This window comes from Lygodium microphyllum, chromosome 27, assembly GCF_053477565.2.
Source record: "Lygodium microphyllum isolate KBCC chromosome 27, Lygodium_microphyllum_v1.1.10, whole genome shotgun sequence".
Classification (NCBI taxonomy): domain Eukaryota; kingdom Viridiplantae; phylum Streptophyta; class Polypodiopsida; order Schizaeales; family Lygodiaceae; genus Lygodium; species Lygodium microphyllum.
Genome location: NC_141161.1, coordinates 15,139,063 through 15,150,915, shown reverse-complemented (window position 1 = coordinate 15,150,915; position 11,853 = coordinate 15,139,063). Strand labels below are relative to the sequence as shown.

The 11,853-nt window shown below is 45.5% G+C and overlaps 1 protein-coding gene across 1 annotated transcript; it reads left to right on the top strand.

The window, feature by feature from the left end:
* Positions 1 to 7,176: 7,176 nt before the first annotated feature.
* On the top strand, positions 7,177 to 10,966 carry LOC148012087 (uncharacterized). Its single transcript, XM_087669414.1, has one exon. It carries the CDS (start codon positions 7,876 to 7,878, stop codon positions 10,615 to 10,617), a length of 2,742 nt encoding a protein of 913 aa, XP_087525540.1. The 5' UTR covers positions 7,177 to 7,875; the 3' UTR covers positions 10,618 to 10,966.
* The last annotated feature ends 887 nt before the right edge of the window (positions 10,967 to 11,853 follow it).

The window sequence follows — 11,853 nt, the reverse complement described above, 5'->3', positions numbered from 1 at the left end:
GGAACGAGTACGTGCGAAAAACAATCGATCAGGCAGCCAAAGCATTGGCCCTAGGAAGTGTACCAGCAGGAGGAGAATCTCCAGCCTCTAAAGTTATAGAAAGAAAGAAAGCCTCCTCCAAAGCCTCCTTCATCAGGTATGGAGGTGTCTTGACTGCACTCATCCAGGAGGCAGTGAAGGAAGCACACGATGCAGAAGAAGGAGAAGGAGAAATGCCAGAAAGGTTGCCTCCTCACCAGGACAAGGATAGGTCCACTGATAAAACTGAGACAGAAGAAGAAGGGGAGGGATAGACAAGCAAAAAGACAACCAAGAAACCCAAGAAGAAGGATGACGAAGGTAGAAAGAAGGAGAGAGAAGACTTGGAAAGGGCAAAGAAATAGTCCCTAAAAGAGGCCAAGGAGAGAGAGAGGACGAAGAGACAGGAGGAGGAGAAGGAAAAAGAAGAATTACAGAAAGCAAAGAAGGCATCGAGACAGGAATCAGAGGAGAAGAAAAGAAAGGAAAAAGAAGAAAAAGGGAAAAAGAAGGAAGAGTAGAGAAAAGCGGAGGAGGAAAGGAGAAGAAAGGCGGATGAGGAAGAGGAAGAGCTACGAAGGAAGGAGGAAGAGGACTTGGCGGAAGCCACACGCCGATCCATCGAGCAACAAAGCCGAGCAAATGAATTGGGGAACCTGAGCCCGCATAGAGAAGAAGGGCCAAGGTCTAGCACACACGTGCCGGAGTTTGTGCCACCTCCAGTCCCTGAGGGCAAGGGCAAGGCCCCGATTCCAATTCCTACCCTCCTGGTGCCTTCCACTAAACCCACCACCATCACCCCTAGCATCCCGACCAGTGCCGACGTGTCAAACTTCGTGGCGTGGATGCAATACTTCATCAACAAAGAGATGGGCCAAGGACAGAGCACAGAAACCACGGCCAGAGGACAAAAGAGGCCAGCTCTACTGATGCGAAATTCAGGCGAAATCCTAAAAGGCAGAAGGTAGAAGTCTCAACCTCACCCATCCACACAACGATGATGCCATCGACTAATTACGACGAGTACGTTGCCGAGCTACTCTCCCAATTGGAGAAAGCTAAGGAGGAACACAAGATAGCCGTGGCTAAATTGGCAGCTGAGAAGGAATCAGTAGCCGCCTTCCAGCTGGATAAAACGAGGATGATAGCCATGCAGCAAAGGGAAATCATAGATCTCAAACAAGAAATGAAGGCTAGGGATGTTAGGGAGGAGCACTGGAGACAGCAACTTGAAAACGAGACACAGGAGCTAGTGAAAATGCAAAGAGAGCACAAGCTCCTGATAGTGCAATACCAGGAGCTCACTACGAAATCTGCTCAGGTTGATGCACTTGTGGGCTAAGTTGAATGCCAGGGACGAGGAGAGAAAACAAGACATAAAGGAGCAGCAAGAGGAGATCGAGCGCCTGACAGATCAACTAAACTCTGAAAAAGAAGAGCAAGAGAGGCTACTCAGGGAGTTGGAAGACCACGAGCAGAAACTCATGATACTAACCCTAAAGCAAGGAGAGAGCTTGGAAGAAATGAACAAAAGAGCAAAGGAGTGGGCTGTGCACAATGAAAAGAGGGTGAAGACACTGGCGCGGCGCCTTGGTCTGGTAGAGAAGGAGAAAATCATTGCAAAGAGTAAGGCAGAAGCTGCCCAAGTGGCCTTCGGCACTCAACAGAAGGCCTTCCTCAACACCATCCTGGACATCACCCACTCAGCGCGCAAGGAGAGTCGTTGGAGGTGATGCAAAGAAAGCTCGGCATAGCACGTAGAGCCTTACACGCTGGATTGCAGATGCCACCCCTACCTGCGGAGGTTAGGCTGAGCTTGGACGAGCAATGAAAATACCTACTGCTGGCCGGCCTAACCCCCCCAGGAAATCGACACCCTCGGATTCGAAGAAGAAGCACCACAGGGAGAACAGCAGGGGGAGGAAGCAGAACTTGAAATCGACATGAACCGATTCAGGGAGGATGTAGTCCCACAACCCCCCTCGCCGCAGTCTCAAGAGCCACCACAAGAGGACCCATCTGCGGAAAGAAAAGACACATCTAGGGAAAGACGCGAAAGCTAATAGAGGAAGCCATGAAACAGGTGAGAGCCAAACTAACCGTGCTGCTGTCCGCACCCCTCCCACTGTGCCCTGATGATCTCCCCGCGGGATTCCACGCAGAACTGGTGCTGTGGGAGATATAAGAACAAGGAAAGGATCCATTCACCTTTAGTTTTCTCCTACCCAACAGTTTGCGGAGGGTCTTGCCACTCAAGGTGATGGATGAGGTGATCATGGTCAGTGGCCGGTTGGGGCAAAGATGGCTAGAAGAGCAAGAAAAAACCCCAACCTCTTGGGGCACAGAAGCGGTTGATTATTGGCAGAACAAAGTTTTTGAAGTTCCACACACTGTACAGGGCTACAAAAGCCAACCCCTGTGGAGGAGGCGAGTATGTGACATCAGTATGCTTGCCTGGATGGTGTTTTGTAACACCCTGCCATTCGAGCGGAACAACCCTACCTACATGGCATACCCTCGAAGGGTAGGGGTGGATTTTGATGCCACCCTCCACGGGCGGTACGACTTTTCTATTGTTTATAACTCTAATGTAGTATCCTTCGAGCATGCCCTTCTCTTTACCGTCGAAAGCCTAGATGATTCTATGACACACTTTTTTGCGGATCTCTCCTCATGCCCTGACCTCACCTTTGTAACAACCTGTAATTATCTTAGGTTACTTAAGCTACTCCTTAAGCAAGACCCGACTCCACAAGAGCGCGGCCTACCTCCCCTCTTCTTTGACCCTAACGCTATTGACAGCTGCTCCATGGCTCGTCTTATGATGAGGGCTGGTCTCCTCCCCTCTTTTTGCCTAGCCCTCCTAGAAGATATGAATGACAGCCAATTCACTAGGTGCAATCACCCTTTCCTCTCCACCACTTCTCTTCATGTCCGCATGAATCTGAAAGATTACATGCAAAGTCACCAGTTTTTGAGCAAATCCATCCGACCCCCTTCCCCTCCTCATTCAGATTAAGACAATTAGGCCTAGCTATCATTCCACAAATTTTTTTTTTTAAAAAAGAGAGAGAGCAAAGAAAAGAATAACATGAAAGGAAAGGCATACAAGCACTCACTTGCAGAAGCACTTAAACACCACATAGAGCACTATCACTGCACCTAGGGGTTCTCAAGTTAAGCGTGCCCGGTGGCTTCGGTCGATCGACTCCGCTCCTAACCCCCTAGCCCTTTTTGCTTCCCCACTTCATGCTTAGGGCACATCAAGGGTAGGACATACCTAGGGAGCTAACACTCGCCTATGGTTAGACCTGTCACCCTAAGCCACTTGCACCGCACCTCCCTTGACACAAATGGGGTCCCTCAAGTGTGGGACATCACCCAGGCTTTCCTGTAGTTAGACCCACCTCCCCATTCCACTAGCACGAGCACACTGCACTAACACAGTAAGGTAGACACTCCCCTTAGGGAGAGCACCGCACCTTCTCCTTTTAGGCATCACGCAAGCGGCAAACCACCAACTTCGGAGGCCCCCGTCAACCACTCGCTATCCATCTGGCTTCCCCGACCAACATCAGTTTCCACACGTACCTGAATCTACCTGTGGCCCTTCCCTTTACACCATCCTTGCCCAAGTGCCTACCACCCTACAACAACACAGAAGTGCCATGGGACTGGCACCCGTCTCGGAGGGGGGTAATGTTAATCCCAAGTCGAGATGGCGGAAAATGGCGGAAAATGAAGGAAAAAGTGGAAAAAGCGTGGAAGAAGAGCAAAGACACGCAGGCGACCTCTAAAGGCTAAGCCGAGACCAAAGGCGCGATTTTAAATGAAAGGCGCCTCAAAAAACTTGGAAAACTCTTGTAAAAGAGCGCCACGCTCCCTCCTATGCCAATTGTAAAATATTAGATGGGCATAGGCTAGAGGCATAAGGATAGAAGAGGGAAATGAAAAAATGACCTTGCCACAATGGCCGGTCATGTAAAAAAAGGGGATGGGCGCCCATGGGATTTTAGGGTTTGTATATAAAGTTCAAAAAGTGAATGGAAACTCATTCTTTGGGTGTGTGGCAAAAGGATTCTTCATCTTCTTCTCTTCTTCTCTCCTTCTTGCTTGTGTGTGCTCTTGAGAGAGGGAGTGTGAGAGTGTGAGGGAGTGAGTGTGTGGGAGTGAGGGATCAAGAGGGTGAAGCTCTTCACCATCTCCTCTTCTCTTCTTCTCTTATTTTCTCTTCTCTTCTCTTGTGCGCACGGCTATGGAGGATGGAGCTTGGAGATGGAGGAGGATTGAGGATGCTTGAGCTAGCATCGAGAATCGTGGAGCTATCAAGGTGTGCAAGAGAGGAGGCTACTCGCATTGGCATCAAGGTAAGCTCACTACACTCGTAGGATCGACGGCGCGTCGGCTAGGTGAGAGATAGCCATTAGAGCTCGTTTGAAACACTTGAAGCAATAAGCGGTCCATGGGTCTTGGCCGTTGAGTGAAAGCTCCCACAATGTGACACCCATCACTTTCTACAAAGTGATGAGGGATCTCTAATTGCAACTTTGGAAAACCTCTTGTAAAATTACAATCACTGTCCTTTGTTCATTGGGCGACAATGAGTTAATGCACAATGTAAATCAAATGTTTGTGCATCCTTTCCCTTGATTGACATCCCTAGCTCTACACTTGTTTATGCAAATGATTCTTCCTGATGCATCCTATTTAAATCTTTATTGAAACCTTGACCACTTCGTACTCATTATAAAGTTGGGGCACATAAGTATGTTTTGGGCCATTCTAACACCCTTCTACTAAATGGATTCAAAAAACAAAACTAATACCAAATGGTTATGAGCTTAAGCCTACCACTACCTTTGATAAACATATTTCTAGACTTTACAAGTTCAAGTTTGATCATATAGGGCATTTACAAGCCTGAGCGAGGCAATGAGAGGTAGTGAAATTTTTTTTTCAAACACACTACAACAAGCATGAAGTATTTTGTATCGATATGATTACCAAGTTTAGGTGCTCTATTTTGGTAGAGGGGATTGTAAGCTTTGATTTGGGGTGGTGGGTGGGTGTATACAGTTCTTCACATGTGCACCTACATCCTTATGCACACATAAAACCTACACTCAGTATCTAAGAATTTGTGTTATAGATTCAAGTAACTTTAAAAAATAGTAATTATGCACACAACTCGTTGCAACCACATAATAACATGGCTACTTCCATTTGCTCACAAATATGCAAAGCGAGTGAGGCATAGCCTCATGAGCTTCGCAAACTCACAATCATGCAACGTGCGGATAGCAAGCTGACCAGGCCAACTAGTATGCAATAGCATAGATAAATCCATGTAGACACACATAAATGGATTTCATAAAAGTGGTGAGTGCATGCATATGCACAAAAAACTCTTTTTCTAGCAAAGCATCCACTATGCACTCCCATGATCTTAAAGTAAGTCTTATGACTACATCACTTTATTTATTTGTTTGTTTATGGGGAGAATGACCTATGGTAATGTTTGTCAAAATTGAGGATGAAGGATTGTGATGACCATGTTTATATAATGTTTGTATATGATTGTGATGTGCATATTGATATATCATCTTATATGTTACTACCAGTTTGTAAGGCAATCAATAATTATTTAATACCTAATATGAGTTTGACTGATATTACATTCATTGTTGTCTAGTCACTCCTAGGCAACATGAAAAGGCCAAAGATGCTTGCTCTTCATTAGAACACAATAATGTACTTGTAGAACCATTGTTATCTTCTTGAATAGATCCCAAATTTTTGAAATGCAATGTAAAAGAACAATGCTTAGAATATTCTTAAATTTTATTTTAGACTTGTTCTATTGTTCAAAAATTGAGGTATTACAAGTTGTGAAACTTGCAAGCTTACATAGTTATGAGAACAATGTTGTCAAGCTTTGGGGTTGATGCTTAGTATATCGAATTAAATAGTTTAAAGAGTCACTCATGATGAATGTCTTCATGTACAAATTGCTTATTGCACCCTTTCTCAAAAGACCTATCGTTACAACTTCATTGATTAAAGCTGCAACTTAAACTTTTAGTAATATCAAAATTTGATAAAGTGAATATTTACATTTGATATTATTTAAATCAAATGTTTAATTTGATATGTTTAAATAAAATATTTAAATTAGTGATAGTGAAATTTGATATTGTTTAAATCAAATATTGAATTTAGTAGTTCATTGAATAGTATTAATCACATGGTCTAGCTTCTAGCAACCTCAAGAGGCAAAACAAACAAAGGGCACAAATAATTCTCCATTAGACCTTTGAGCAAGCTCATGGGTTGTTCAAAAAAGAAGGGCACAATAAGGAGATTTGATTTTATTGAGGATAGATTAATAGGCCTAGGATCCTAGGTCCTTAGTGGGGGATGGTTTGAGGATTCAAAGGAATATCGAAGGGTTTGTTCCAAGTATGTGGAGGATAATGAAGCTTAAACAAATGATGGAAGCATCTTTAGGAAATAAAAGTCTCTCTACTTGAAATCAAAACCTTCACCTTGAACATTTGCAATTCGATTCTCAAGGTTTGGAAGGGATTTGTCATCCAAAATGGCAACTAACCAATTGTGAAACCATGTTACCCAAGCTTCTGTTTTCTATGTTTATAACGATTCGTTAAAAAAAATCTACAAAGAACTTTTTCCCCAAAACTCACAATTGTTCTTGTCACAAAACCTTGGTTCTCTATGAATGCAATCATGGAAGGTCTGGGGAGGGGGTAGATCTGGGAGAGAGATGGGGCCAATGATCCTTTGATAGTGCTTTTTGTCTTGTGTGGTGTGGCAGACTTTCTGCATTGTCTACAATTGAGCTTTTTGGGGTTGAGAGGAGGCCTTTTGGCCTTTTGATGAGTGTAAGGGTTGGGATGGGGGCTTGCTCTTTTCTCATGGGTGTAGGCCCTCACATGCTCTTTTCTAATGTGGGCCAATGGAGTGGACCCACGTGTCACTAAGGGGTCTCTCTCTTCCATCAATCACGCTATAATTAGATTAAATAAATCGATAAGCTATGTGATATGAGCCTTAGGAGAATGGAACCTCCCCCCCGGGCCCCCCCCTCTCTCTCTCTCTCTCTCTCTCTCTCTCTCAGAGACAGGATCTTCATCGAAATTTAGGCGCTCGCATAATGCATGTTTGACAACTACGTCGACTCCCGAGTCGCAACATAGCCCAAAAGTCCTCTTTTTTTATGTGGGCAATGGGCATGATTATAATGGAGTCTCGAGTCGATAGAAAGTTCAAAGAACTCCTCCATATCCGTTGACTAGGCCCATCATCGTCGACGATAGGACATAATTGAGGTGAGCAGCTGATTCGAGAGAACTTGTGATTTCATTACTCGTAAAACGAAGCATTCGAGTCCCAAAAGATAATGTAATGTCTGTGTTGTTGTGGGTCCTCGTCTCCTGCTTCCGCTGAATCCACAACCCCCCCTCCCCTGTTGCTGTGTCGTGGGTCCTTCCCTGTTTTCCGTGTTGTGGGTTCTCTGTTTAACACCTCTTCGTAGAATTCTGAAGAAGAAGAGTAGCAGAAGAAGATGTCCCACTATCACGTGGTGGCGAGTGTCTCTCTTGCCCTTCCTTCTTGACCCAAACTCTACACCCTTGGAATCTGTATGTGGACATCGAGTCCAAGTCTGATCCCCCTGCTTTGGTTTCCCTTTTCCCTCTGTTCCCTATATCTGCCACCCCTCCATCCATCAGCTCATGCTCATTCAAACCACATAAAGGTCACATTTCCCAAATAAGCTCATTCATAACCACAGAGAAAGGTCACACACATTTCCCATATTCTTGATGCTTTCTGGTCATGGCTTTGGACTCTTCCAATTCTCCTCCCACTGCCACACTGGTGCCTTCTTCACTCCTCGGCCAAGGCGCACACAGAGTCAACAACACTTTGCTCATTCCGAAACCGACTCCATGGAGCTGGGGAGCAGGCATAGACCTCCTTGCCAGCACAAGGACTTCCGTGCCCATAGAAGGTGAGAAGCTGCTTGAGATGCACGCTGCTCCCATCTTGAACCATTCACGGCAACTGCCAGATCATCTCGACACAAGAACTGACATTGCTCCTCGGTTCAACTTCCCAACGGTGAAAGATTCAGGACCTTTACTGTGCCTGGACAAAAGTGCAGAAAGTTATGAATCTCTGGGGAGAATTTCGTCGGAAGGAGTACAGGAGGAAGGACCACACGTGGAGCTAGGCTTGAAGCTAATGGGATTTTCAGCAGGTAGTTTATCCAGCGATGGCAACTCAACCAGAACCTCTTTGGAGTCGGACGCTGGTAGGTTTGTCAATCCCAGTCAACAACCTGGCACAGTAGCAAATGCTTCTTTGGGACTTGGGCAAATGGGGCTCTTGTTTGGCAGGAATGAAAGTGCCAGCAGAGGAGAGAAAACACTCAGTGCACCCATAGGAAGTTTTACCCATGACGATCTGGGAATGCAATTGCAATTGGGTGTCTCTGGGGGATCTACAGTGACCATGGAGTCCAACATGGTGTCAAGCATGCAGCCTGATGTTGGGCCTCCTCCTACACACCAGGAGACTGTACGAGACAATGCTGTTGATGGGAGGGTAATTCTGCCTGACGAAGGTTCTACATCTGCTCGGTCGGTCAAGACTGGAGGCTACATGCCTTCTTTGCTGATGGGACTTACGTTTGATAATGTTTCTGTCTTCACAAGACGGAATGAAGGAAACCTCAGGCTGGGCATGGCTAGCAGGAAGAACAGTCCCATATTAGGCACTGTTGAAGACCTTGGACTAGGCCTTGTTAGCCCTACGAATAAAGATCTGGGTAGGGATCTCTTCATGAATTTTCAAGCATCAACAAGTGGAACTACATCTCTCGGCACAGCATCTGGTGGTTTGTTGGATCGAGCTCCTAGGATGTGCAAGTTCAAAGGTTGTGGGAAGGGTGCACGAGGTGCTTCCGGTTTGTGTATCACTCATGGCGGTGGGAGGCGGTGCGAGAAGCAAGGCTGCAACAAAGGAGCAGAAGGGCGCACAGTTTATTGCAAAGCACATGGAGGTGGCCGAAGATGCCAAACCTTAGGCTGCACCAAAAGTGCAGAAGGAAGAACTGATTACTGTATTGGACATGGTGGCGGCCGTAGATGTAGTCATGATGGGTGCACAAAGGCTGCAAGAGGCCGCTCTGGCCTGTGCATTAGGCACGGGGGAGGAAAACGGTGTCAGAAACAAGGCTGTACTAAGAGTGCTGAAGGATACTCTGGTTTTTGTATATCGCATGGAGGTGGTAGGCGCTGCCAGTATCCTGGTTGTGGAAAAGGTGCCCAAGGGAGTACGATGTTTTGTAAAGCCCATGGGGGTGGGAAGAGGTGCATGATTCAGGGGTGCAATAAGGGTGCAGAAGGCAGTACTCCTCTTTGCAAGGGACATGGGGGTGGCAAGAGGTGCATGTTTGATGGTGGAGGGATATGCACGAAAAGTGTACATGGGGGCACCTCATTTTGTGTAGCCCATGGAGGAGGTAAGCGGTGTGCTGTAGAAGGATGCACCAAAAGTGCTAGAGGACGAACGCAGTTTTGTGTGCGACATGGGGGTGGCAAGCGCTGCCGGTTTGTGAATTGTACAAAGAGTGCTCAGGGTAGTACTGATTTCTGTAAAGCACACGGAGGAGGCAAGCGATGCTCATGGGGTCAGGAGGGGTCTCCGTATTATGACTTCTTTCGTAACAAAGCTGGTGATGCTTTCAAGGGACCTTGTGACAGATTTGCCAGAGGGAAAATTGGGCTATGTGCTGCACACAGTGCTCTTGTCCAAGATAGAAGGGTGCATGGAGCTGGTACGATAGGGAAGGCCCTTCCGGCTGGGATTGCACCTGGCCTTTTTAGGGGACTCGTCCCATCTTGCCTTGATAAAGGGTCGAGTATGCCTGCTTCATCTGATATTAGCAAGCAGTTTACCCATGTCAGGGATCACTCTGGAGACCACAATTCTGAGTGTGGGGGTTCAGATACACAAGCCTCTCCAAGTGGGGGATCTTCTGAAGTTGATCAAGTTGGCACAACAAGTGAATCAATCCTGGGACGAGGATTATCTGAGTCTTCACAAGGAAGAAGTGGATTTATCCCAACTATGGGATCTACTGCGCTGAATTCAAGTTCCCTGCAAGAAGACCGTCAGAACCACAACAGATCAAATAGTGGTGTATCTGTTACTAGCTGCACACGTTCCTCTTCCTGGCCTGGTCTTTTAGATGCTGTTCAGAATGCAAACAGCCTTTTGAACAATGTGCAGGCTGGAAAGCTTTATTTCCCAAATCATTTAAACTCACATACCATATCAAGAAAGATAACTGCAGAATCAGGTGTTGTGTTATACCGTCCTTTCATCCCACCACAGGTTCTGGTGCCTCTGTCTATGCAAAAAGGAGAATGTTCTGCTTTTAGCAGATCAGGTCAGAAGGTAACTGCCAATGACCATGGTGACTGCAGCAAAAACCCACGATCCTCATCACTGACTGAGGGAAGAGTGCATGGTGGCAGTTTAATGCCACTGCTGTCTGAGAAGGATTCTTAGGGTGAGGCGCTTACCTGCAGTGGTTCATGGGGAAAACCAACCTTTGCTCTGGGATTTCAATTATACACCACCATTCATCCATTACAATAATTTACTTGTTTCATCAAAATGGTTTGAGTAAATACTTGATCAAATTCATGAATCTAAAACATTGTTTTTGCTCCATGAGTAATTCCAGTCACTGTGACTGCTGCATGATATAGTTTACATGGCTGATCTTCTGTTTCTTTCCCACATATTTGTATCAGTGGTAATTCAGGGAAAGTTACATCATGGTTTAGGCAGATACTTCAACAACTGTAAGAGTAGATGTTTGGAGTCTCTTACACTTTTTAAGTAATGCAAAGTTCTTTATTTATTTACGTGGTTGCATCCATGGCACTGCTATTTCCATTTGGTAAGAAATGGCTGCTATGCCAGTTGTGGAGTCTCTCTCCTCTTTGAAGAAAGACAATTTAGCCACCTTATTTACCATAAAATATGTTGAGCTGGTAAAAGTCTGCTCCTATGCAGGAGTATAGTCTCATGCATGGAGAAAGGCTGTTGGCTTACTGGAGGAGGCTGTTGTAATCACTAATTTCAGTGAAACATAGAGGTTCCACACCACTCTCAGTCACCTCTGCCCTAGTCCTTGAGACATGGAGGTTCCAGACTCCCTAAATTTAGCATTCATAATCTGATTCATTATTCACATTTAGCATTTTAGATATCATGTTCTGCGCGGTGGTCATACACTTTACGTTTTCTGTGTGCTTGGTCATGGTGTCAAAGCACAGGTGCTCTAGGAGCTAAAGATCCTCACTCTCCATGAAGAACAAAGGTTCCATATCTTCAACAAAGCAATCTCCCTCAGAACCTATGCCATTGGATCCAAGGGATTGGAATCCTTTATCGACTCCTAGGATGGAAAGAGTAGAGCTTCCTCCAAAGAAAGTCTTCTATCAAATAGAATGTACCTTCTCATCTAAGAGAAATATTGTCTATACTAAGGCAAAGATTCCTACTCTTGGGATTGAACAAACACATCACCTTTGCAAGATCATTCCACTAACCAAGTCTACAAGCTAGAGGAGCATGTACATTAATTAGAGATCTATGTTAGTGCAAAGCTAGAGCCCTCAACTAAAAGAGGACACACCGATTTGGGAACTATGAGCTATCCAATATCGTCCTTCCATCAAACATTGCGCATGAAACCAATCTTCCTTCCGTGAAGGGATGGTAGTATCATGATTA

Bases quoted from the DNA above. Each gene is read 5' to 3' on its own strand.
- LOC148012087 (XM_087669414.1), top strand. From the start codon at position 7,876: ATGGCTTTGGACTCTTCCAATTCTCCTCCCACTGCCACACTGGTGCCT.